Source organism: Rhinolophus ferrumequinum, chromosome 7 (assembly GCF_004115265.2).
Source record: "Rhinolophus ferrumequinum isolate MPI-CBG mRhiFer1 chromosome 7, mRhiFer1_v1.p, whole genome shotgun sequence".
Classification (NCBI taxonomy): Eukaryota; Metazoa; Chordata; class Mammalia; order Chiroptera; family Rhinolophidae; genus Rhinolophus; species Rhinolophus ferrumequinum.
The window spans coordinates 97,234,982-97,262,561 of record NC_046290.1 but is presented as its reverse complement, the minus strand read 5'-3'; the positions used below and the strand labels follow the sequence as shown (position 1 = coordinate 97,262,561).

The 27,580-nt window shown below is 45.1% G+C and overlaps 1 protein-coding gene across 6 annotated transcripts in view; it reads right to left on the bottom strand.

Moving 5' to 3' along the window:
* Positions 1-1,507: 1,507 nt before the first annotated feature.
* Positions 1,508-27,580, bottom strand: part of AUTS2 (activator of transcription and developmental regulator AUTS2) — a 1,097,126-nt gene continuing 1,071,053 nt past the window's right edge. For 5 of the 6 annotated variants that reach the window (XM_033111210.1, XM_033111211.1, XM_033111214.1 and 2 more), the window contains 11 exons: positions 26,375-26,616; positions 24,693-24,737; positions 21,668-21,763; positions 19,071-19,142; positions 17,841-17,870; positions 16,099-16,170; positions 12,804-12,945; positions 9,370-9,447; positions 8,343-8,426; positions 6,955-7,177; positions 1,508-4,657 (listed from right to left, as the gene is read on the bottom strand). In XM_033111210.1, the coding sequence (XP_032967101.1) occupies positions 3,409-4,657; positions 6,955-7,177; positions 8,343-8,426; positions 9,370-9,447; positions 12,804-12,945; positions 16,099-16,170; positions 17,841-17,870; positions 19,071-19,142; positions 21,668-21,763; positions 24,693-24,737; positions 26,375-26,616 (2,333 nt within the window). In that variant the 3' untranslated portion in view covers positions 1,508-3,408. The remainder of the gene's footprint in view (positions 4,658-6,954; positions 7,178-8,342; positions 8,427-9,369; positions 9,448-12,803; positions 12,946-16,098; positions 16,171-17,840; positions 17,871-19,070; positions 19,143-21,667; positions 21,764-24,692; positions 24,738-26,374; positions 26,617-27,580) is intronic. The other variant, XM_033111212.1, reaches the window with a different exon arrangement.

The following is a 27,580-nucleotide window of genomic DNA, read 5'->3' as shown; positions in this document are numbered from 1 at the left end:
GCCCACACTGCATGGCCACTCACACAGCACAATTCTGTGTTCAACTTCTTTTTATGCTACCTGTGTACATAACATCAAAAGTCACATCTGATTTCTCTTATCCACCCTGGCTGAGGCAGAAAAAGGATAAACAGCAAATGCTGTTGCAAATATCCTTCCAAAATGTTAATTACTGCATCATTATGTTCGCTATTTTACTTGTCATGTACCATTAGGAGGTAACAAGGTCATTGTCAGTCAAAAATTGTGGAGATAATTAGAGCATCTATAGGTTAGCAGAAAATCAAATTGGTGCTGGTCCCCATCAATGCCAAGAAGCTGAACCTAATTAGAGGGAAAATATGCAAAGGTTGCGATGAATAAAGCCCCAGGGATTAAATACCGTGACTGATGTGCCAGTTGACTTCTCTACGTCCTGACATTGCAGATGGTGACATGAAAATAGGTGTACAATAGAAGACAGTGAGGTCTGCCAGAAACAGCAAATCAACACTGATGTTGATGGAAAGTCCTGAGAATTGCCTGATTTGGAAAAACAGTGTTTACCATATTTTCCAATCCACTAGTTTTTCTTCCAGTTATTTTCTCTAGTCTGGGAATTGGCTATTAACATGTAAAAGTAGAGTGAAGTGGCCTTTACCCAAGCAGTCCCTGCTCCTCCCATCAGCTTTCTACACCTGCAGGGCTGGTCCCCCCAGGGGTCTTCCAGTGCCCCACTTCCCAACAACCCTGTGAGCCCATGGCTCCCTCTGGTCACAAGCCCAGAGCCCCGTTTCTGTTCACTTCCACTTCTTACTGTCAGCAGCCACCACATTCAGTTAACCAGGGCTGCTTTCCTTTGTTTTTCCCAGTAAGATACAAACACCAATCCAAACAGAAATTTCATCAGGTTGACAGAGTAACATTTAACGATTTTTACATCTTGGAAAAAACCCCAGATTTTAGAGGATGAGGGAGAAGTCTGCAAACTGATGAGGGATGTGCCATATCATTCAACAAGACACTGAAAAAAGAGAGACCGGAAGAAGCATCTGGAAGGCCTTAGGTAACAGAACCGATTGAGTCCTCAGTGAAATGCAAAGGAACAGCCACGCAAAGACTGCTGCCAAAGGCCCCAAATCGGATTTGTCATCAATGCAGAGAAAGCAGACGCTGAGCTCTGAGGTGGTTCTGGGACACAAAGGGCGCTTGCTAACTTGGCCACACATACATCCTCTACAAAAACCTGAAGCACCTTTCCATGACTTAACAACATTTTGCTTAGAACATAAACCGCCACTGCCACCACCGCCACCACCACCCACAACTGAGTGGCGGGGGCAGGTGGAGAGCACATGTTAACGGAGACTAATTGGTGGTCACCTAGCTAAGTCGGCAGACGGCCATTGGAGGTCAGCCTTCTGTTCTCACTTGGGCTGGGCTCAGGTGTTTCAGAGCCAGGTCTCACAGGTATGGCTTCTTCCCTAAGGTGGTGATGGCCATTGCACACAAACAAACAGCTGAAAGCTTAGTTCACATTTTTTAATAACATGGCACAGTTTACATTACACAAGAAGGCTCCGCCGATGAGAACATGCTGAAGATTCAGTCGCTTCACTTTTCTTTTCACATAGGATCTAGAAAGGACTTTATTACATACAGGATAAACAGCAAAAAGTTCTGTATAGAACAATCTCTTTACAATACTGAAAGCTACCACTACAGTTCCAGTGTACATATTCCTTGGATTTTTTTCCTTTTTAGTTGTTGTCTTAAAAAAAACAAAAAAACAAAACAAAAAAAAAAACACTGCACAACATCTGGAGTTCACAAAATCTGAAGCTCACAACTAAACCTTCAGTTTACTACTAAAATAGATCTCTCTGCTTATTAGAAACAATGGTCTGTAGTTAACTTTTTTTTCTTTTTTTGCAAAAACAGAATAACAATGTCAGATAGCACTTTTAATATACTAGAAGACCAAATGGAGCTAATTTTATTTCATACATATATTTTACAGTCCAGTAGACAAGATATATTGTATTTCTCTGCTAGTAAAGTCATATTCTCTCCAAATATGTAGACAAGAGGCTTAATGTGTTATAAAAGTATGATGAAGAGACATTAAGATCGATGCAAACTTAAAAGCACACGCACACACAAGACTTTGTCTCTGCCACCTTCCACCCTCTGTAACTCTCCACGGCCGCACAGGGCTGACCTGTAACGGCTATTCCCAGACTGTATTACTGACTGGAATACAATGAGTCACATTAGGAAATGTGCACCTTAAGCTCGTCAGTTATTGAAGACAGTGAAAACATATCCATCATCTGAGAAAACTTGAAGCTTTCTTTCAGGATCTGTTTAGGTGTAATTAAATTGTATTACAAAATGAGGAGGTGTGTAGATATGAAATAGGACACACTGAAAAATGCATGGTTCCCACATGAGGCGTGTGTGAAATCACGTGACTGGTGGTGACGAGATGCTGGCGACCTGTTTGTGTCCCCTGATATTGGCATCTGACAACTCCCATCCTCCCTGGCACTGGTTGCTCATGTCCTCGTTACCTTTCTGGGGCCGCCCTCTCCCCCTGGGGCCCATAAGCAGCAACTTCAGATGCGAAGTTTCAGCCTGGGGTCCAATTTGCGAAATAGGATGTTTCTCCGTTTGAAAAAATCAAGCAAGGAAAACAGAGTCATATCACGTAAGCACTTGTTCAGGGAAAATATGACCTTAAGTATGTTGTAAATGGATTGAAAAGGCTCCTTTGAGTTAGGCGGGCTTTTGTGAAAAGCCCTAACATTCATTGCATAGTTGAAGGGTTTAGCTGTGTATAACAATACATGGGAACACAGTGTAGCCGCCTGTGTTCACTGATATTAGGTTTGCAAATAGCACATTTTAAGAAGTATTAATGTATTATGTTACTTAATCTTTATCTATTTACATTTGTACAAAGTAAAGCTTTCATCTTACCCTTTTGCATATATGAACCCTTAGCTCGTGAAGCAACCTTTTTTTACATAGCTATGTACACGGCCTTCCCTGCTCACCTGAAAGAGCTTCGCACGATGGATTGTGCGGACTGTCGTTTGTTTGTTTTCTCCCCAAGTATCACCGCACTGGTATGTGTTGTCATCTTCACTGTTTTGGTTCAAATAAAAAAAAATTTTATAGGAGAAACCGAGAGTTGGGACACGTGAGAACATGTGACTTGGCTAAAAGATCTGAAAAATTTCAACATATAATATACAAAAACATTTCAAAATCTGCACCGAGTCTATACATTTTTTACAAAGGGAAGAGTTTGGGGCTTCTGGCCCCCCAGTCTGTGTTGTTGATGCAGGAGTTCTCCCGCTCTTTCTAAAGTCTGGCATTGTGTTGGGGTAGGGTTTCTTCTTCCTTTCGTGCCCTAGTCTCTCCTTACCGAGCTTCGATATCCTTCAGAGTGTGGGAAGGCGGCCTCTCCCTGATCTCTGCCGACAGAGGAGTAGTCCTTCTGGGAGAGACCGGACGGCCCCCCAGCGTAGAAATGAGCGGGGGCGGCGCGCTGAGCGCGGCTGTGGGAGGGGTCTTGTTGAGGAGTCCGTTCTGGTGGCCCGCGGTGGGGCTGATTCTGGGGTAGTGCATGCTGGGGAGTCCCGGCGTGATGAGGCTGGGATGGGGGAGGTGTCCGTCGAGGGAGGCCGGGTGCACGGGATGGAGCCGCGTGTGCTCGTAGTCCTCTCTGAGCATGTGCAAGCGCTCCCGCTCGTCCAGGTGACCCCCTCGCTCGTGTTCCCGCCGAGGGTCCGCAGACAGAGGGTGGTGGTGGTGGTGGTGGTGGTGGTTGTAATCGTGAGGCTCCCTGTCCCGGAAGGAGCGGTCAGCTTCGTACAGCCGCGGAGTGGAGAGACGGTGCAGAGGGTCACTCCTTAGCAGAAAGTCCCTGCCCAGCGGATCTCTCCGGTGAATGTCAAGTTCTCGGTAGGGATCCCTCAAAGGGTCCCGAATGGGGTCCCAGTGGAAAGAAGGGTACGGGAACCGCTCTCCGCCCGGGATGGGGCTGATGCCCATGAAGGGGGTCATCATGCGAGTCCTGTCCAGGCTGCTGATGCTGTTCACGGGGTGAATGCCCGTCACCCCCACCGTCATGGGCATGGCGGCCAAGGGCCCCGGGTGCACGCTGGATGAAGAACTGGGAGGCGGCGGCTCCGAGGCCCGGTGGGCCTGGGGGGCCTCCGGAGGGAGGTCGTGGTCTTCCTTACGCTCCTCCTTCACCTTGACCTCCGAGCTCTTCTTAGGGTTCTCGTAGGCAGGCTCGCTCTTGCGCTGCTCAGCCTCACGGCTCGAGGTGCTGTTGGGCCTGGCGCTCTCCACGACGGGGGTCCGCACGTAGGGTGACGGCACCCGGGCCAGCTGCTTGGCCTCTTCGCCCACGGCTCGCCCCTCGTGGCTGTGGCCGTCCTTCTCCGGCAGGTGGCCCTCCTTCGCTTTGTGCTCCTCGGCGGTCAAGTCCTTGCGGGACTCCGAATGGTCCCTCTCCCTCTCTTTGGATTTGTCTTTCTCGCGAGCCTCAGTGTTCAAATGACCCCTGATCTGCTCCGTGGAGCTGCGGGTATGTCCCAGGGTGCTCACCGGGAGGACAGGTGCTGGTGAAGGGTGGCTGGAGTGTCTTTTCTCAACACTTTCCCTGAGGAAAAAAGAGGGAAGAAGGAAGCCAATGAAATGGGCTTCTCAGCCTGGCGAGGGGCTGCCAATGAAATGGTGGTGTGAAAAGGACAGGCTCGGGTCTGGTGCCCATGGTTGCTGAGGCAGCCGGAAGTGCCCTTTGTATGACAAATCCAGCCACCCTGACTTATCTAGGCTGTAGAGGAAACTTTAAGGTGAAGTGCTAGGTGTGAGGGTGAATGGGAGAGCTGAGGGGAGAAAATAATTTTCTCTGCATGTAAGAGTCACGTGCCTCAATCAAGACCACAAAAAAAGAGCTTTCAGAAAGCCAGAATGGCCCAATGTGGTCAGTGAGTCAGTGATGTGGCAATACCACCCGTCTGACTGGACTCTCAGGATCAGTCAGTGTTGAGAATCAAGTTTGAAGAGCAGAAATGCAAACACGACTTTTCGTCCAGCTTTGTGATACAGAGCCAAAAGGAGGAAGTTTACCGTGACTATTACCGAGCTTCTCTCTCCTGACTTCAGGACAGATAGCTGGCTTCAGAGTAAAGGACATGGAGACAGAGCAATCTCCAAGATGCAGAACGTGACGGGGTTTGAAAGGAAAGCACAATTTCAGGACTTTTGGGTTGCAAAAAGTACTTTTGCATTAGGAAGGATAAGAAAGCTAAAATCAGATGAGAAGATTGAGAAAGCCTGTAGGAAAAGCAGCTCCACAGACACAAAACCTCATGAGGGAAATTGAGAACAATCTGTGAGCATCTGTGAATGGAAATGTGAAAAAAGAATTTTAGAGACCTGACTTTGGTGGGGGCTTAAGAGTACTGGGCAGAAAATGCAAAGGAACTGAATGACAGGAAGGTACCATGTGAAGAGGGAAGACTAAGAATCTGGCCAGTCTTAGGGGCGGCCCCCACACAGATGTGGGCAGGTAAGGAGGCAAGCAGGATGCCAGAGGCTCAGTGGTGGCCAGGCTCAGAAGGGGAGGTGGCCACCGCAGGGGAAGGAAGACTCCCCCTACAAATTTGTTTCTAACCCAGGTGCAAAGGCTAAGAAGAACATCTTTAAAAGGTAAGATAAAAGAAGAGTGTATTTTATTAGGTTTCCTGACTTTAATCCAAGAGGCCATTTTAACTCCATCAAGAAAAATGTGACAAGGTTTGCTGCCACATCCTGTTGTCTCTTCATTAACAGCCCGTGAAAGGAGAGCTCCTGGTCTAGGGTATGTCTATTTCAGGTGTGCCCCATTTGGGCAGTTTATAGCTCAAAGCTGAATCAGTGGTCTTCCCACTGGCTAAAACATTTTTATCCGACTGCGTTGAAGGAAAATTTGTCTTTTTCTTTAATAAAAAAAATCAGTTAGCATGATGGCCTATGATGAATATCTACTAATGTCTCACATTTAGGACCTGCAAAGTTGAATTCTTTTAAATCACTGAGATACACACACAATATACACAGTAAAGAAAAATTAAAGATTTGGATCATATATGAGTCTTAAGTACCAAAAGGAAATCGTTATTAGATATTTCCTGTCAAGCGTATCTTGTGTATTCCTTATCAGTTCATTCAAAATGAAAATATCCTGAAGAAAGAAAAGAAAAAGGGACATGTCAAGAATGCTTGCAACATTCTTCAGAAAAAAATACCGTAAGACGTTTTCCTCCTTAAGTCTACTTCTTTTTTAGGCATGGGTTACAAAGTAGAGATAAAAGCGGTTAGTAAAATTAATTATCCTCTGGCAAAACAAACCCAAACCAAAACTGCTTGTTGACGTTTCTCTAAATCTAGGTTAGCAAAAATTTTATTAGTCATCTGTGAGCCCAGGATTTGAGTTTGAACAAAATTTCAGAAAAATATGATGAGACAATGCAAACATGACTTTCTAAAAGAAAACAAAAAGAAAGAGAAAGAGAGAAAAACCTATGGATGATTCAATGGACTGCACGAACTTGAAAGCAAATATGGTACTGATTCATGCTGTGTGTGTCTGGGCCAAAGCCCTCCTCACTGCCTTTTAGAGAAAGACTTATTTGGATACCCTAATGCTCACAAGGCTTTGGGAGGTTCTACATGTGCAGCTGCTTTTGAGTCAGGACCTCTCGCTCTGCTACGGTTGTGTGCTACGGTCACGAGGCGCTATGGGGACAGGGGGGCACTCGGGGGCGTCGGAGACCTGGGCGCTGTGCTGGTCCCGCTGTGTGAGGAGCGGAGGCCACAGCTGAAGCACAAGGCTGGGACAGGGAGGGTGGACAGCCAGTACTTGGCACAGAGTGGGCTCCCCCAGTGGGACTCGAGAGCGGTTTCTTTCCGTACCTTTCTTTGTCATCTTTACTAACAGATGAGTCTCGTTTATCTACATCTCTATCTCTGTCATGAGCTGCAGTGGGCGCGCTACGCTCCAGCTCCCCTGGCTTCAGCCAGGGCGGAGGGGTCGGGAACGACGGAGGCGTTCGGTGCAGCCGGTTCCAGGGTTCGTGAGGGTTGCTAAAGTTCTGCACACTGGGGCCATCCTTGTGGCCGAACATTGAGTTGGGTGCTGAAATGGTGAAGTGGAGAACAAAAAGGTTTAAGAGAAATTATATAATCTGCTGTAATGAAGGTACTTACCCAAAAACTTTTAACAGCATTCAGTTAAAATGAATACATATTATTGGGAGCTGGAAAAGGAAAGGAGATTAACAAATTCATTAGAGGAACTCTTGTCCTACACTGGAGAGGTAGCTCACAGCTTTTTTTTTTTTTTTTTTTTTTTTTTTTTTTAAACCAAAGGAGGGGAAGATTAAAAAGGGACCAAACAGGTATCAAGATTACCTACTGAAACATATGTGTGCATGCAGAAGTCCCAAGCATGCAGAAGGGTGTTTTGATGGTGTGACTTAGATGAGTAATACTCAGTTCAGAGAATTCAGGCTTAGCCTCTACCCACCACAACCCTGCTAACATGACCACTACTCTTTCCACAACTTTTGCAAACTAAAGCAAGTGTCACCAGAGACCAGACAACGCCTTGACCTAAATAGACGCATAAGGTCTGCGCTAGATGGAATTGTGATGGTTGCTTACAGCTGCATTTTAGGTCCCTGTACCCGGAGACTGTGATGTGTGGATGGCACGAGAGAAAACAAGTTGAAAGTATTTTATTCACTGACAAAATAATGTTTAGAACACGTGCAGGTGTTGCAACTCTTTTCCTATTTGAGACAGACTTTTTAGTAGTAGAAAACCACACGATCCTCCCAGATTATGGAGCACAAAATGTTGCCAGCTCTTGACTCTCCTGTGCCTGGTGTTTTCCTGCTATCTTTCATGGAGCTTTTTCATTTCTACTAATGCCAAGGGCAAGATGAAAATTAAAAGTTGTTTTCACTTCTAATGGGAGTTGTAGGTAAAGCTGGGGATAGTAGAGATGGAATGTGGAAGAAACTATGAATTTAAGCAAACTTTTTGGAGTTCAGTTAACTGTATTACCTTTCCTGAACCTCAGGAACATGTATTAATAGTGGGCTATCCTTAAAATGGTAGTTTTGATGGAATGCACACTTACACCTAACTCCATTGTTGAGGCCTGCCTTTGCAATCATGTAACCTCAATTTGTTTCCCACGAGCATAGTTTCCTTTTTTCTGGAAAGGTCTTGGGCAATAGACAAGCCACAGAAGATAAACAGTCCAAGGCAGATTTTAAAAAGTGAAAGGTACTCACTAACTGAAGGATTTCCAAGTCCGCCGAAGGCATTGCCACCAACTGCTGCTAGGCCCGTGAACGTAGACGGCCGATTGAAAGGCTCTGCAAACAAGATTGGGAAGGAGACAGCTGTAGGACTCCACTGTGTGAGGAACACAGAGCTTCGTGGAAGCGGGAGCAGGGATGTGGGATACTTGCCCTGTCCATACTCAGCTGACCTGTCCCCCTCTCCTACCAGATCATGCGAAAGGTTTTCACTGCACTTGGATTTAGGTATAGGATTAGCACAATATTTATAAAAGCTGCTTTCTGGAACTGTGCATTTTGCCCTCGTTCTCTTTGGCCAGGTGGGGAACATGACTCAAGCCACAAGTTGTAAGATGTGTTTCTGCCCTGCGTCCCCGCTTCTGGAATGTGCTCTGGAGGCTCTGATGGAAAGGAAGTAAAACAACACCTTAAAATAAACCTCTCAGTGATGCAACTCTGAGGGCTCACGTGTTACACCCCCTGCTGTTGGGCACAGCTCGCCTGCATGTGCTTGTAGACAACATCCAATAAATAGAGGCCATGAGAAAAGCAGGCGCCTTTACTAGAAGAGACATAATAGTGGGGCAGTGAATTGTGAAGTGATGAAAAAGTAATGGGTAGTGAGTCTTCAGAACACTATCTTGACTTTCTTTCCATCTCCAGCAGGTGCCCGTGGATATGAGGCAAGAGCTCACCATCCTCCTCCAGGGGAAGGAGCGGTGCTGTGCCCCTGGGTTCCCTGAGGGACCGAGGTAGGCTTTCCCTCGCACAGCACCAGTGCCTGCAGGCAGAACCAGGTCGGAGCACAGATCCTCTCGGCAAGAAAGTCTTCACTCCCAGAAGTGCTGACATCCCGAGAATGGCTGGCACGTATTCAGATGTCTACAAGACTGCCATCCCTTCCCTACGTAGGTGAGGCGTCTAGACTATGGCCAACCTGTCAGGAAGTGCAACGGGAGCGCAGTAGACAGGTTTCCCGAAATACACATGTCATTCCCTGCCACTAGGGGCAACTCACCGAGGTGGGCGGCAGGGTTGAGGAAGTTGCTGTGATGAGCAGGCGGCCCAAAGGGGGTCCCAGTTGGGTGTGCAGCACCTGTAAAGTCACCGTAACGGAATTAGATTTCCCCGAAAGCCAACTCCTACAGCGCAAGCGGCCTAACCACTCCGTGAGAGAGTATGTTAGTCAGGACATAGCTAGAGTCCTCCAGGCAGCACATGGGGAAGAAGAAACGTGCTTGTTAGGAAGCACACAATAATAAACCACTCCCTTTCCTCCCCGTGAGCTGGGCTGGCCACCACCAAAAACAGGGATGACTTTTTAAAGACGCTGGCATACAGTGTTAGAAACATGAGAAACACTGCCGGGGGTGGGGGTTCTATAGCCAAATAAACTTGGAGAAATGCCCGGTTACAACATGTTAAGCAAGGTCCTTTTGTGAAAGACTAAGAACCCTTATCATCTTCATGGGCCCACCCATTCTCTCCGAGGGGACATCTGGCCTCGGACCATTTTCTTCATAGAGCATCTCGGGGAGCAAGTTGTTCTCTCAGAGAAACACTGTTCTGGACACTACACTAACTCTTGGCGTAGGAGCAGCTGTTATGGAGCTGCCTATCTGGGCCGCTCTGCTTCTGGGCCGTTTGTGACTCTCTTTTCCTAAAAGAGTGTTAGTTGTCACAGCCCCACACTGAAGATCCAGCCTTAAGAGACTCCCTGTGCTGAGTGAGCCCAGGTTATGGAGGCAAAGCCCTCCAGTTGCTGTCTTCAGTGCCAGGAAGAGCGAGCTTACGTCTATGTTTCTGGACACCAGTACTCTTATAATTGGCTCCATTAGTTTTTGCCCACCAGGTAACTCAGGTCTAACTCAGTGGTCTTCTTGCCTTTGGTTTTCCCTTTATCCACATTCCCTCCTCTACTTTATATTTTGCCTTCAACAATATATATTTCTTTAAGATGCCTCAAATCCTTTTCTTGAAGGAAGTTGGGAAAGAAAAAGAGAGAAAGAGAGACAGAGAGCATGCAGATGTGGCTCATGGAAGGACAGCATTTCTAAGAGCTTAGGGACCAGACGGGCTGTGGATGTGCAGCGGGCAGCTGAGGCGGCCAGCTCTCTGGGAGGCAGGTGGCTCCACACACAGGCTGGCCATGGTCCTCTGAAGGAGCTTCTTTACTTTATTTCAGGCCAAGACAAAAGTGGCTGAATTTAACAAGTATGTGCAAATTATGCAGACCCGTTAAAAGTTTTCCTAAATAACCATTGGGGCAAAATCCGGTATTGTTTATGCTGGAAAAGATTACCTTCCAGACTGGAAGAAGAAACAGCCTGAATGAATTTCCTAATAACGATTCCACAATCCCTTACACTTTGACTAAGTTCCTACAAACAAGTTTAAGTTCCTTCAGGAATGCAGAGTGCATGGAGGGTCGGTCCCCAGCCTGCGCGGGCCTGTGGGCCTGGGCTGCGAAGGAGCCACAAATGCAGGAGCACAGCTGTCCCAGTCACGGCATCCCAGAATTGGAAGGCACCTGAGCAGCAGAGATTCTCTGTTCAGCCCTCGATGGTGACCTACTCCCCACCCAGAAAGTGCAGGAATGATACCCCATCTCTACAGAGCAACGGAGCCGAGCATCCTCATTAGATATTAACAGTGTTGCCAGCGAGGTAGAAACTTGGCTGCATATGTCTGCGTAGTATAAGCTAATTAATGCTTCCATGAAGACTGGAGCTTCATTCAGCCCGGCGCCCCCAGGGTGTCTTGCAGTTCCAGAATTATTGAAGCAAAAGAAGCCAATTCATCTGTGTGGCTCAAATGGAAGCCAGGGAGAAATCTCTCTATTTCTATCCAAAAATTGCTCTTAGTGTATAGCCCTGTCCCAGAGCCTGGGTGCCATGGTAACAAAGCCGTCAGATATGTCCCTAGACACACCCGATAGAGCAAAACCTGAGACCTTAGCAAATTCCATCTACCCTCAAGGGTGATTCATTTGCTTTGGCAACAAAGCCCATTAAAACAATGATTTCTTGCAATATGGGTGTTTCTCTCTTCCTGAATGGAAGAGCCTTAAGTCCACCAAAAATGAGTCTTGGATAAAAGCCTGGGAAGGCAGCAGGCAGGATGGATGTGAAACGTGTTCCCTAAGGACAAGAACAGAGAGCCCCTTGGCCATCCACGTCCAGAAGAATAAATTCTACTTAGCACCGTGGGTGTGACATTAAGGACTGGTCATCAGAGCGAGCTCAGTGGGCTCGTTTACAAGTATTGCCGAGAGAGGGGCCCTGCGCTGTGCACCAAAAACAGCTTTAGAAAAGACTGAGTGGTAAGGAAGCCGACACACAGAGGGCTGTCTTGTCTACCTAAGACCCCTTAGAGACACTGAGTCTCGTCTGGATGTGCCTGGGGCAGAAGCGCGAGGCTCCACGAAGCAGTGACCCTCGGCACCCCCACCCCCGCTTTGGCACACCTAGGAGTCACTCGGCTGTGCGCATGCTCACAGGTTAATGAACAGATCTCTCGGGTGCTTTCCACGCTGTGTCCTGAATTTCCTGCATTGTTACAATCAACCAGGCAATAACACTAAGTTCTATAGCAGAGAAAACCAGCAACCAACTGACTCACCCTCCCCACCACAGACCACACCACTGGCAACTGTCTTAACTGTACAGTTGACCCTCGAACAACGTGGGGTTAGGGGTGCCGACCCCTTACAGAGTTTAAAATCTTCATATAAATCTTGACTCCCCCAAAAGTTAACTACTAATAGTCTATTGTTGACCGGAAGACTTACCTATAACATAAACAATAGATCAACATATTTTGTGTGTTATATGTATTATATACTGCATTCTTACAATAAAGTAAGCTAGAGAAAATGTTATTAAGAAAATCATAAGGAAGAGGAAATACATTTACAGTACTGCGTGTAGTCACTGAAAAATCCACATATGTGTGGACTCACACAGTTAAACCGCGTAGTTCAAGGGTCAGCTGTACTTCTTTACCTTCAGACCCTCAAAACACAGGATGACCAAGCACCACGGTGCAAACCTTCCGAGTGTTCTGTGGGTACTGACAGAAAGCGCGGCTGCATCCTTACACGAGTCCTGGCACTGCTTCCTTCCGATCTGCCCCTGCAAGCGTTTTGGTCTTTTTTTCAATAGCATTTGACGTGCTTATGAGTTATATTGGCTTAATACAGAAGCAAATAATGAGCTGAGGCAATATGAGTCCCCTAAGGGAATGATGATCTTTTTTTCCTTCTTTAATGAAAGAGGACGTATCAATGAAGGGGGGGTCCATTTCCCTATGTGCTGTGATGTGGCCTTGCAAACTGGCATAATTTGTCTTTTTTTAGGGAGTGATTGAGTGGCGGCCCAGAGCACAAACAGAATTTGTTTAGCTGCCTGAGAACAGCCTTTCCCAGCTCTGCCCTGCCCCCCCTGAACTCACCAGCGGCAGAGAACAAAGTCGAAGGCCGTGCCAGGTCATGGGGGTGGTGGATGGCTCCGAAGAGGCTGGGGCCGGGAGGACGGCTCAGGAACTCGGGTTTCAGTCCAAAGTCCAGTTTATGTGGGTCTGACTGCATCTGTTTCTAAAGCAGCAAGGGGGGAAATAAAAGATGACATCCCAAGAGGAACGGCAGGGAAGAAAGACATTCATGAAGAGGCTGAGATTGAGAGAGGAAACAGTGAATGGGGCACTGAGGCACTGAGCCAGTCAGGTCCAAGTTTATGAATGCCGTGAGAACACAGCCACCCACACGCCATTTAACCCTCAATGCCAGAGCAGCCAGTCAGCCTGAGAGGTCAGTCGTGCTTGCTCTTGGGCAGTACCGGCTCTCCAACCAGAAATGGCAAGTGGCAGAACCAGTGTTTGCTCTCTGAGGCTACAATGAAACCATACCCTATTGACTCAAACCACGACCCCTCCCAAGCAGCTTCTTATATGCTGTAAAGGCCCATTTTAGCAAGTTTTTAAACAATAGTATTTTAGAGCTCATTTTATTAGGGATTCTGCATGAATAATCTGTGGAAATTAATTGTTGAACGACTCTTTGCCATAGTCTACTAGATCACAGTACATTATAACGCAAGTTATAAAGAAATATTTGCACACCTACAAGCTAATTTTCAAATGATCATTGTACATATTAAAAACAGAAACCAGAAACTAAGTAGGGATATCAATTTAACTGATAGGGGTCTTTTCTTTGCCTACTATCCCCAATTACTTGAGCAAGAGGAGATCAGTCCAGACCAGCAGACCACAAGAACCACTCTTGTGAAGTCCTTGCCATCAACTGCAGTCACGCATCTCGTTTACATATCCACCCTGAAGCTAACTGGGCAGCTCACCCGCTCTCTAAGGCTGTAGGAATTGGCTCCTGATTGCTTCCTGACTCCTTACGCCAATGTCATTCTCGAGGGCTACAGCTCTGTCACACGGCATGCTTTCAGAGTTGCCCCACTTTTCTGATTCTCAACAGCCTTGTCTGAATCAGCTTTACAGCCCCTGGGACAAGCACCAACACCCACCCGGGCCTGTGGTCCACAGTCTCGAGTCTCCCTCCCCTTGCCCCCACCTCTGCGCTCTCCAGCCCCCATTCCTCACAGCCCTGAGCCTGTTTCTGACTCTCCCACTTCCAATCTCTTAAGACTCATCTGATGCTCTCAGTCTATCTGGCTCCACCACACCTCAAACTCCCTCATGTTTGGCTATAAATAAATCCTTGTCCCACTGTACAGTAAGTCAGAAGGTGGCGTCTGATCCTGCACGTGCGAGAACCAGGGACAAGTTGGCTATTTCCACCTTGCTGAAGGTCAGATCCCACTCATCCATCACACCTAGGGAAAATGAAACCTCCCTGCGCACCTAAGCTGAAGCAAGGCCCCTTGGAAGCATACGGCAGGCTCATCATTTATGTGCACAGAGCCTCACTAGTTAACTCTAGGCAGCTAGATACCACAATATACGAGTGCCCTCCGAGCCTGGCACAGCAAGGAGCCTGCAGGCAGCAGGCTCTTTAAATACATATTTGGTGAGTGACTCAAAGAATGAGTCAATGAACGTTAAAGGAAAAAGGGACAATGTAATTTCTGCTCAAATCTACAGGGAATACTGTCATGAGAGTCCCACTCTAATGGAAGAGCCAACCCCCAAAACAAAGCTCCTAATTCACTATAAATCTATCAAAATCTTTCGAATGGCTCCTTTAATTTGGTCGCCAAATTATTAGTGCTAATACTGCATGGTACACAGCACAGTTTCATTATCTACAACTTAGGTCCATGAAGCAAAATGGAGCTCGGGGATTACAAAGTTTGTTGGAAAGGGAAGAGGAACCACTGTCTCATGTGGAAGGTCTTCCTAATTGAATTGGGATAATGAAGGTTTCAGTCCTGGGGGACACTTTCATGGAAAAGTTGCCAAAGGGGCGTATACAGCATCCTTCATCACTTTTAACCAAAGAAATTACAAGAGGACGTGTCTTACCTACTGTTCCACTAAGCACGTCATCCAGAACAGAAAGTGAATTGAACTATCAAACTCTAGTTAGCTCTTCGAGGCACACACTTCCTAACTAAGGGTGGGAACTGTAAGGCTACTAATTAAACTTTGCCGAACGATGAAGTAAAAGTGAGTAAAACTCACTGATGGGATGTTACGAGAAAGAGCAGCTACTTGGCACGAAAGCAAATATCTTAGTGACCTCATTTGCTGAGGTTGGCTTTTTAACGTTTAACTAGGTTGGTTTTTAAAAAATCATTTAACCATGTTTTAAAAAAACATTGCTCTCCCTCCATGTTTATCACCTTCTTTTATTATTCTCGTAAAGGATCCCAAATGCTGTTTGGACCAAAAGCTTATTATTGAAAAAATGGATTAACTAAAGTTTATTGGAATTACCTGACTGGTCATTTTCTCCCATTTTTCTAGGCACAGTTGCACAGACTCTAAATACCCAGATTGTAAAATTTGGACTCGTTAGTTTCTGAGCTCTTCCCTACTGCATCATAAGGCCTGGTAAAGCAGGGAAGTATTCATCTATATGATGAAAGCAGATGAAAAAGGAAATCATCTGCGGAGGATACGGGAACTGGCTAGATGGTGGTTCTGACAAGTACTGACTGTATTCTAACCTCTGGTACAGGTCATCAGGAGGACTAATGAGCATGGAAAGGTCACTGCAAACCAAATACTGCTTCTAGAGGAGTCATTTTTAATACTATGCATTGCTACTGGAAGTGTCATAACATTATCCAGAGCATAAATTACTCAATCAGTTTCCAAAGCCATAAAATGACAAGAACACAACAATTCTTAGAGGAAAGAAAACTTTCATGTATGGCTCTTCCTGCTTGGCTCCACTCCACCTCCAACTCCCTCATGTTCGGCTATCAATAAATCCTTGTCCCACTGTACAGTCCAGTCAGCAAGGAGGCATATGGTCTACATATTTCCCCCACACCTTTATTTTAGGAGTTAACCCATACTTTAGCTCTTTAGAGCAATAAGATGACAAAATCATTTTTTTTCTAAAAAGGAAAAGAATACCAGGGAGTTATCAGTTTGCTTCTGTTTTGCTAATGGTTTCCCCAGTTAACAGTAAGATTTCCAAATAGCTTTTCCAAGATTCTTCCTGCCAGTGGGTCTTTAGAGTCTGTTTAAATGCCTCCTTGGTGGGGAGATCACATACCCTCGAGACCCGATCCCCAGACCCCCAGACTAGGAGGGCAAGACTGACCTTGACTTTCTGTTGGTGGTGGTAGATCTGCCAGGCAATGTGAACATGCATAGCACACCACTTCCCTGGTTTCTGGAACAAGAAAGAGCAACATAAGTCAGAAGGAAGACCTTTCAGAGAAAACCGTCTCCAATTTCCCCAATGCTTTCAGCAGATTTGTGGCTGCAGAGCCTTGTTTCATGAAACAAGAGTGCTTTGTACTCTCCAAATGCCTTCTGTCAGCAGCTCTGCCGTGCCTAGGCCTGAGGGAGCCACACTCAGGGCAGCTCTCCTCCCACGGGAGCCCGAACTGCCGGCTACTCCTCAGAAAACCATACTTGATGAGGACCTCCCCAGTTACCCAGGATAGACGGCAAAGCCCGAAGCCCACTTTGTGTCTCTTCTCTCTTTCTTTTCTGATGCCAGCTGGCAGACTTGGTAGAGCGGGAAGCCCTACTTAACAAATGCGGCCATGCTATAATACACTTCAGCTGTTCAGAAGAGCTAATTAGTGAATGTCTGTGCATCAGTTCAAAGCCAGCAAGGGTCCAGAACCTGTGTACCTCCCCTCGCCCTGGCTTTTCTAAGCCCCCAAAGCAAAAGAAAGACACTCCACATTTTTATGGAAGCCCAGTTCCCTGTAAGAGCTTCACGAAGAGTCAGCGAACCATTTATGCTGGTGGGCATTGTTCACTTCTGATGAAACGAAAAAGGGAAAGAAACAAAGGAGGGAATTCATTCCTTCTTACTCTCTAGGCCTCTCTCTGGGAGTGTATCAATCCATGTCTCTCAAATTATTTCATGTCTTGCTTTGAGGGTGTAATGTCTTATCACCTGGAGGGCAGGGGCCATCTCTTTCCATTTCATTTGTATTCTTGCTACATAATCTACCCGTAAGTCTTGAATGTATGCTCAATAACTACTGCCCCATTCCTACAACGGCAAAGGGCAGACACTTCTGATGTCTGTTAAGGAGCTGATTCTGAAACATAAACTTAAACCCAAGTCTGGGGTCAGTATTCTTTTCCTGTAATGAAATTATGAGTCACTGAAATCACCTAAGTGATGACATAATCCTCCTTTTTTTCTGTTTTGAGAAACTGAGTTATCTGATTTTACATAGCAGAAATGGGATAAGTATAGCAGGAAGTCTACTAACCATCCAACCATCCATCTCCCACCTCTCCCAACCAAGTCCGTCAGCATTTATTCAGAGGTCATCTGCTGGCCACTCTCCAGACCTCTCAAGATGTTAACAAACCAGTGCTTCTCTAGTAACCCTTTTCTGCACCAGAGAAGTAGGTCGAACGGCTGTGACGAGTCCACATCACTCAGTGCAGAGTGAGGCAGCCACGAGTCACAATAAATACAGCTAGGTATATATATATATATTTTTTTTTTCTAGATGCAAGAGAGACAGAAGTCAGTAAAATCCTAATTTCAGCATATAGCTTAATTCGCCCCTCCCCTTAAGTTCCCACTAGTCAAACCTTTTACCACAACTGCTATAAAGAGACTCTGACTCAGTTGAATTTTATCTGTTAGCTTTACCTCAATAGCTTGGCTTCCTCCAACACTCAAAGCAAAACAATTTAGACCATTTTGAATCACACTACCTGAGAAACTCAACCCAACAAAAATGTCAGTCCGACATTTTTAGTCCATCGCTTCTGTGGCTTGTTTCCTCATAATGGATTTATATTTTTAACCCACAGGGAGTCAAACAGAGGTTGCAAAAACAGTTCTAGAAGAAGCTTTCTTACCCTTAACATAGGTCTGAAAGGATCTGTCAACTGTGAAGAGAAAATGACAACTTGGTTACATGCCTGTCACTCAAACAATTGCTCTAATTAACAAATTTGTAGTGCTTCATTAGGAGGGGAAATTAAAATGTTAGAATTTTACTTTTAAATGAAGCCCTTTTAGAGAATAATTAACCCATTTTCACACTATCAAAAGTGCCAAGTGTCCCCTCCCTCACTTCACAAGCCTTGATACATCTCCACTGACAAGCCCCCTGAACAAGTTCAGTCCATAGCGATTTGCCCTCTGGCAATAGGATTTGCTCACATTACACATCTGAGGAGTCCTGCTATCTGGAGCTGCCTTTCCAAACCCCACAGTGTGGGTCTAAGGGAGAATGGCCAGCAGACCACAGGCGTGTCAGGCTGGACGCTAGGGTACCGGGCAGAGGTGTCCTTTCCAGACACACAGTAGAACTAGGCTGTCTGCCAATGCCCGTAATGTGATGACTGCATGCTACGTAAAGGTGTTAGACATTGTACATAAGTTCACTAAACATCATAAACATACTTACATAGTTGAGTCATTTTAAACTTCTACCTAACTCTGGTCATCAATTTTTGACTGCCCTTACCCAGGGAAAAAGACAATATTGTAAAAGGCAATCATTTTTCACATTTACTACAAAGATGAATGTAAATAACAATCAATGAGACAAGATTATACCTATCGTGTGACTTTCAATTCTTTTTTGAGAGTAGATGGAAGTATACATTATGAATAAGTACCATAACCAAAGCATAATGGGTATTTTATTTAGCTCTGAGGCACAGAAGGATTCCTACCACAGTGAAAGCAGAGGGCCAGAATAGCTGTACAGCTCAGACTTCCTGACCCCAGGGAAATGGGGGAAGTCCTAACTTCCAGGAAGAAAAGCTCTCTGTGCTTTTCCATTGCAAACATTTTGCAGCTACATCGTTCACGTAAGAGAAACCTCAAGAGTTGTAGACAAAGGTTGGTTGAGCAGAAACCACCAAGCCTACAGTGTGGATTCCTGACCACAAGCCCTTCACTCCTCTGTCCTTCCCCTTGGGTCCTGTGGCCACAGTAGCGCACAAGAGACTTCATTCTCTAAGAATAAGTGGTACTTTCTTCCACCAATAGAAGGAACAGCTGAAACAGCAGCTGACTCAGATGGGCTTCGGGAGGTGCTGCCCCGGCGTTACCTGAGACCAGCCTGACTCACGTACCCTTGGGTCCTTCTGGAGCAGCGTGTGTGGGACCGTCCCAGGTCGGGCGGCAACATCGATAGGGTTGGACGTCTACAAGTTAATCAGACCACAGCTTAGGGAGCATAAAACATGTGACATGAAAGCAGGATCTTTCTTTTATTCTAAATTACAAAAGCCAATGTCTTTTTCTGTTGGTTTCATTCTGGAATGCAGGAGTTAACATGCATTTTTCTCAGTGATCACACGTGCTCTTCAGGAGGACCTGCTCCCTGTTTTCTCCAGGGATCCTGGCCAGAGACTGCCCTCTGTGGCAATGGCATCTAAAACAGAGAGGCAGACCTGCCACATCTCATTGCAGTAAAAAGCACAGGACCAAAGAAAGCCAATAAGTGCCCGTGCTGCCCTGAAATCCATCTTCTCTGAGTTGCCACAGCCTGTCACTGTTTTCTGCTTCATCACCAAATGTCCCAAGAAGCCCTTAAGTGAAAAACATTGGAATCTGCTCGATCAGGTGCTTCTCATCAGAGTAGCTAAAAGTGTTTAACAGACATTAAGCTAACTCTCTAAATTTTAACTGGCAGACAATACCCAGGAATTACACTCAGTAATCTCTCATTAGCAGTGGTGGAGATGCGACAAGGGAACCTAATTTAGGGAGCACACGGATCTCCTATTAAATGATTTCTAAAGTAATTCTGCTTCATCTTTCCTATTCTCACACAGTTCTTAAGCCTCCTTTATAACACTGACCTTATCTGTAGGCTTTTGTCCTTTGAATTACCCACAACAGCAACAAAAGCCTACTTCGGGCACAAGCAGTCACTTTCTAGTGAGTGAAGGATTCAGAGACTTTTTCACCAGGTATTTTATTTAAGAAATCACAACCTCTAGGAATCCCCTCACACCAGGGAGTTAACTTGTGGAGAAAATGAGCTCAGGTCTAGGCATAAAGCTTGCCTACATGGAGAAGCAAAAAAGAAAGAAAGAAAAGAAAAAAGAAAAGAGAAAAGAAAAGAAAAGAAAAGAAAAGAAAAGAAAAGAAAAGAAAAGAAAAGAAAGAAAGAAAGAAGAAAGAAAGAAAGAAAGAAAGAAAGAAAGAAAGAGAGAGAAAGAAAGAAAAGCAATCAGCTGCTGTACAGCTAACAATGAAGCTGGAGTTGTTAACAGCCTGATTTGCATACATATGAAGAACTCCACTAATGAGCTGCAATCTACATATTCAATCAGTAAGAAGGCCTGGAAAGGCCTATTTCAACACCAGGAGAGACACTTTCTTGCCCAGATGTAGTTTTCTGTGTGATTGGATAATTGTGAGTGAGGGAAATAGTCTAATTTATTAAATGACCTACCAGTCTGTTTGGGGATGCAGGAGAGATTTGTTGCAACCTAGAGGGGACAGACCAGGGTCTGAGGGAGTAGTAAGAGAAGCTGGGGGAGGGAGGAGGGAAGGAGTTTAAAAATAACATCCTTTCATCTCAAAATAGGAGGTGTTTCACATGGCCATCGTGAAAGCCCCATGTATGTATATAACCTGGCCTATAAAGTGCAATGCCATGCAGGTAAATGTGACTTCTAAGGTGTAGCCATCCACCCCCTAATGCTTTTTAATTTCTTTTCCTATTTCTAGTATTAAGGCAACATGCCTTTAGAAATGTAATATGTGCTCATCCTGGGGGACTCTGGCCCAAAATTGGTGTTTTAACTTACCAATGAGATGGAAAATAAAAAAAGAAAACCAAAAATCACACACACCAAAATGTCCTGCTTTAAAATCTGAGAATGGTTATTAACGTGAGAAGTACATTTCACTTCTGTATTAGGGTGAAGTAGGGCCTGTAGCAGACTTAATCACAAAAAGGTAGTGTTCCGAGAATTCCTGCATAATGGTGACCCTCAGAGGTAACTGGGGCCCAAGTTTAGCAGCGTGTCACTGACTAGGTAGAAAAGAATGTAGTATTATAAAAGGTGAAAGTTTAACTTCACACTGGGATGTTAGTAAGTGATGACAGGGCCTTGATCTCGGTAAGTGTGAGCATGGGTGAGAGGTGGGAACACTGACAGAGGGAGTAAAGGGTGCAGAAAAATGTGAGGTCCTCCATCTGCAGGGAGGCCCTATTTGCAGACACTTGGGGCGGAGGGGGAAATGAGAAAGGACGAAGAGAAGCATCTTCCCTTTCCATAATTAGAAGGATACAGTTTTAGTTTGGAACTTTTTTCCCTCCTTCCGTTAAAATCAATAAAGGCTCAGCTTTGCATCTTCCCTAAAATTATATACCTCAAGGACAATTTGGTACAATATATTTGACCTTGCACAGCATTCCTGGCTGGAAGATGATGTCTACAACACTGGTGGAAAAATATACATAGATTCTGATATTTCAAGGAGCACAGGAAATCCTGGCTCGAATGAGATTCCATGGGTAGTGCAAATTGAAAATTAATTTTGGCTGAGGTTTAAAACTAGGTGGACTAGAAAAAAATATGCTCCCTCTCATCCCAGTGGTCACTTTGCATTGGAAAAATTACAGGCGAGAGCATGCAGAACCCACTCGCCCACCTCGCCTGAAGCTCCTCTTACAAACACGCATGTGTGTTTCCACTGTACGGTTTCTTACCTTCGGCTGAAATGCTCCTTGTAGTGAACCAAAAGGGCCAGTGGGTGGAATCATAGGGGGGATGCCCGATACCGCAGGAGGATAGGAATGGAAGAGCTGTGGCCAAGATGGAGACGGGAAAAAAGCTTTTAGTGGGAGGCAAACGAGATACTCCAATTCCCTTCCCATAGAAAGACATTCACATTGGCAAGCCAAGTAATCTCAGTGAGATGCTATTAGTCAAAAAGCCATGATGAAATGATCACACAGATGTGCCATGAATGCTTAACTTAAAAACTTAAAAGTAGTTCAGAATCAATCAGCCAACAAATGATGTCCCAGGTGAGGACATCATTAGAAGGGGAGCTTTTCTAATTATTAATTGGTAAATCAGATAAAAGCCCTAAACGGTTGGAAATTTTAATGCATATCAAAAACAGGAGGGGTGCTGAGCCAAATAAGATGCCTAGAAAATAACAAGTTAATTAGAAAAAGAAAAAAATAAAAATAAAAAGGAAGAAGAAGCAAGTCTTTATGAGTTCCAGGATTTTATACCATTAAAACTCAATTAGTACGTTTAGATTTTTAATAGTTTGAAGAACTGAGAAATATTCACAATCCTTGCTTCATTAAGTTGTTCTAGAAGTGGCAGTTCCAGAGGACAATTTAATTGTCTCATCTAAAATGGTGACAAGTATTTGTGGAAGGGTAAAACAATGACTTGTTATATACTTTCAGCGGAGCTGCCCATTTTCCAATAAGATGGACAAGCTCATTGGAGATTATTCAAGCCAAGCCCTTGACATGGCAGTCTGACCACTCAGTGAAGGGAGAAGAATGATTCTGAATTAAGAATATGAACTTTCTTCAATTGATATGTTTATAGAGGACACAATGGAGGAAAGAAATACACGGCAGTAGTGAAGACAATGCAACACATCTTTTCCTCCTAAGAACTTAGTATTCCTGAGATTCTACTGCTCTGGTTCTATCCGCTTTGCTCAAACCACCATACAGATATTTAAATAACGTCCCACCCATATGGTTGCATAATATGTCAAAAATATAATAATAACTCAAGCTTTTCCTAATAATGCAATTATGTTAGCTGTTTCTAGGTAATGACTGAAATCCACATTTCACAATCCTGTTTTCAGAGCACGTTTTTTCTTCTGTTGGTCTTTATTTCATTTTGCTCCCTTCAATGATGCAGCAAAGTTTTTTCAGACTAATTGATATTGAACTAAATCCACTTAAACAGTGATTGCAAGCCAAGTGCCCTCATTTAAAACTACTTTTAAGTCTAAAATTGTGTTTTAGATACTTGAGTGCATTGCATCTTAATTCCCCTTATAACGTCCTAATCCCCAAAGCAGGGAGACTAAGTACTTCATGTATTATCTGCTATAACTAATAATATGAAATAATTCTCCCTCAGTACACTGTATGAAGCAGAGTAATTAAATACATGCCATACTAAACACACTCAAATTTCTATTACTCTGCCTCCAGGTGGGTATTTTTCCTTTAATGTTTTCAATAAAAAACTGGATGTTCTCACCATTTTCCTTTTGCCTGATTCTGTTACTGACCCTCTTAGAATATAGCTGACTAGCCCCCTTATTTTCCATTTTCAATCTATAACTCTCTGTGGAATGTGCATATAAAAAGGCACTGCATTTGGTCCTAGGAAGTAAATCTGAGTCACCTGTTGAGTACCCTAAACTTTCTCTAAAATGATTTTGTGAGCTGGTCCTTAATTTAAATTAGCAAGACACAGACAAGGGGCAAAAATTTGATGATTCTTAAGATGGTGTCACTCATGGGACAGACCCAAAGAGGAAACCCACAGGTCTCCTGGATTTTCCTATCTATTTAAGCAACGCTCTTTATCATAGCGCCGACTGAGCAGATCTGTACGGGAACAAGGCGGGGGCCCCAGCACGCAAACACACTTTCCTCATCCCTTTCCAAAGACATCTTCCTCATGGCACTTCTGAATGTCTCTAGAGTAATTCTTCATTGATTTCTAGTATTTTCTAGTCTGGACTTCTCAGATACACTCAGGACTAACACACTGTCTAAATATGTAGTTCTAAGTATGAATGAATTCAGTCTTGGCTGATCTATTAAGTAGACGTCTGTTCAAATGATAACACTATCCAAAAATCAATGCAAAAATAGTTAAGTATGGTGAATCAACATGGCTACAAGCAATTATTAATCTTCTTTCTGGTTTCATTAAAAAAATATAAATAAACTGCTGAGAAAAGAAACTTGCAAAATTTCAAGTAAAAATGATGCAGTATTCACTCCATAATCAAAATATCATGGTAAGATTTCAATGTTTTTGTATAGAAAGAATTCCTTGTCTTATGAGGACTGTACATAAAACTTAAGTTGGCACCAATTTAAGTTCCAGACCATACTCTTAAAATTGCGTAAGACAAGTATTTTTTTTTTAATAAAGAGTGAGTTTAAAGAGACAAAAATCGTACATTTTAATTTTAAGACCTTCTTTTACTTAAATATCTTTATTTTCAGTTATAGTAAGCTCAGGAGAATGATACCAGCCAGATGGAAGAGGGTTCTGCATTTTATCCAGAGGAAATGAAAACCTGCTTTTTGAAGAGTTATGAATAAAAAAGATAAGAGACTTCCTATTTGGAAGAAATCACTCAAATTGAATCCCAGGAATTCTGTGGTAATGACATTTTAAGTGATGACCAAAATCCTGTGATTTCAGATTCTCCTGAAGCTGATTCAACAGCAGACACCCCATTTTGGAGGACAGACACCTGGCTTTCACTGAAGTTCAACTTCGCTTTCAAGTCTTAGGAGGGCTTAATGATTTTTTGATTCAGAAGATGATACTGCATCTTTACCAAAAGCAAACGTCACAAAAGCAAGCATCCAAAGTGACGAGAAGCAATGGGAATTCTTGCAAAGGTGATTAAGGAAAGCTGCTAGTCATGTGGTCTGTGGCGAAAGCACACAAAATGGAAATGCAGTTACATTGAATGTGTAGCATGGTAAGAAGACTCACACTGTGCCGGTAGAATGGGTCAACTTTTGTAGGGTATTTGTCAAACTGTAAAGGGATCAAAGCAAAAGCTAGTTACTCAGAGAATCTACATTTCTGTCCACTGCGTCAGTGGAGGTTGCCCCTAAGCAAGCTTCTGGGCATGATGCTGCCATCAGCCCCCACAACCTCATCGTATGTGAAACCATTCTGGGCTCCTGAGTCCCTCTGACAAGAAACCAACAGAAATGGAAAAAGAAAGTGCAAACCCACAAGGTGCACTTAGGTCCTGGCTGTACCATTGTGTCTCTTTCTACTCTATATTTAGAGATTGGCACAAACCCAACGTCTAAACTGGAGAAAAGGGGCAATTATTCAGATAAATCAGGAAGAAGTGAGCATTTCGTCTGATTTACCCAGAGAATAACCTCCATTTTCCTCTTCAGTTTGGTAGAAGAATTGTACATTCAGCTGTCTTCTGAAACACACCCCAATACAAAGCAATCCGGGCAAGGTCTTACAGCCCTTCTTTTGAACAGAAGACTACACCCTCGTTTCCTCTATACAATGCCATCATCTGGGTGCTGCAACTCCCCTCCGTTCGATTTAACACAGTTGTGAAACACCTCACTCAGGCTGGCATCAACTCTTTCCAAACATAACAGGCCCTTAAAAATACAACTGTCGAGAAGTAGTTCCTCCAGAGAAAAAGAGACAGGATCCGCTATGGGAAAACATTTTGGTCCCAAGGCCTCATCGCTAATCTTCTATGTAAAATGTATAAAATACACTTTAAAATATATGTATATTTAAAAAACTCAGTTGAACAAAATGGGGGAGGCAGAGGGAATAAAGGAAGCAAAGTTTGGTGAAGGGAATGCCTCTTAAAACCATAGAATTCAAATCTTCTCTCACAGTGCCTGCCTTCACTGCCTCAAAATCAAGTATTTCCTTTATTATTAAAAATGAAGTAAGTAAACTGCTCTAATACTCCCTGTTGTGGACAGGGCTCTATCTCAGGACACTGAGCACCCCAATACGGCACTAGTCACCACAGATCCTAAGTTAAGAAAGTCCTCACTGGTTCTCCTGGCATGTGCTAGTCCCCCGTCAAGACCGAGACCCTGCTCATCGCCAGTGGGACCTCTCCCCACAGGCCAGGCTCTGTCCCCGCAGGGTGTGTGGCTCCCTGACTACTTGCTGACAGGGCACACTGTCAGACTGGGGTGCCGTCTTAGGAAATACAAGAAATGAAGAGAAACCACCTGCACAGACAGGGGCCCAAGGCAGTCTCAGGGTCCTGACAGCTCTCCTCTGCCTCAGCCTCTTCCTGACACGGGTATTCTGTTCGTACTGGGAGCAAAGTACTGACAGACAGGTTTTTATATCTGGTGGGTGTAACCCCCCAGCATGTTCAAGAAAACAGAACGACCCTTGAAGTAACGTTGACTACTGACACTGAATGTGACTGTCAGGAGTGCATGTAGGGTAAGATGCACTGCATACAAGACATAACTGTCGAGGAGAAAGCTCCTGCTTGATGCCCGGTGAGTGCCACTGGAAGAGGGTTCCCTCCCTTCTTTGCAGCATTGAGGGAGAAGCCCCCAGGAGCCCCTGATGGCTATGACCCAACGCTGTCCTGTCCCAACAGCCCGTCCCAGCCCCCCGTGCTGCACAGAAAAGAGGCGTGCTCTACTCATCCTCACATTTCTGCCTGGGGTACGCACCATGGGAGGTGCTGGCGTCGGCATGATGGCGGTGGGCGGGATGGTGTGGGGGAACGGCGTGAAGGTGTGCTGGTGCGTGTGCTGGTGCGTGTGCTGGTGCTGGTGCTGGTGCTGGTGGAACTCGGTGCGCAGGTAGGGTGGGGGGCCCAGGGAAGCCCCGCGGTCAGCGCTCTGGGATGCCAAGAACCGAGTGTTCAATTCCTGTCGCAGGATGTCTTGCTCTGGAAAAGAAGGAAGGGAGAGGGTGACACCTTCTCTCCTCATGGTGTTTCCTCTGGGGATCAGGACTGAGGGCGCAGGAGATGGGCGCAGGGTCAAATGGGGCCCTTAGGCGGCAGGGGACGACCCACCACCAGGGGGACGACGAGAAGGCCCAGTCACGGCCTCAGCCTCCTGTTCTCGGCCAGCCTCTCAGCGCTTGAGGACACAGGTCTGTCAGTGTGGCGTGCTGACAGATGCCCAGCAAACGTCGGAGGTCGGGTTTCAGCTCCCTGCCTGCCAGCTGAGTGACCCTGGCTAATCACCCATCTGCGTCTCCGCTTCCTCATGTGTTACCGGGGGACAATGCTGCCTATCTCATGGGTTTATTCTAAGGGTTAAAGGAATTACCATTTGTAAGTGCTGAAGAAAGGGACTGCCATACTCATTAATAGATGTCAGCTGTCACCATGGCAGAGCCCCCATGCCCTCTTCAAGGGTAAATCTGCTTTACAGCTCTGTCCTGCTGGCCTAACATGCTACAGTGCATCCCAAACTAGGACACTTGCCTTGACTAACAGGTGAGGAGGAAAGGACGTGATACCTAACCCTGGGCCTGTGCTTAGGGTTCTGGGATGTACTGCACAACAACTGCACCTGCTCCTCTCAAGAAGTGAGGGTCCTGAACTAACAGAAACCCCTAAACCAGGTGGCAGTCTGAGTTCCTGGAATGAAACAGACAGGGGCCTGGGAAAGCTTCTGTCCTCTAATGGGAGCCCAGGCGACAGGGCACATACATTCCGTGTTTTACCACTTTCTCAGTGGTGAACTTAGTCGGAAAAACCACATGACTTCAAACAAACCAGTTCTCTTGGGCGGTGTCCCGTCCACCTGGCTAGTGCTAGGTTGTTGCAGGTGCTGGTACATTTTTTTGCAGAACCTCAGCCCATAAAAGATGGATTACAATATATCCAATACAGCAGAAAA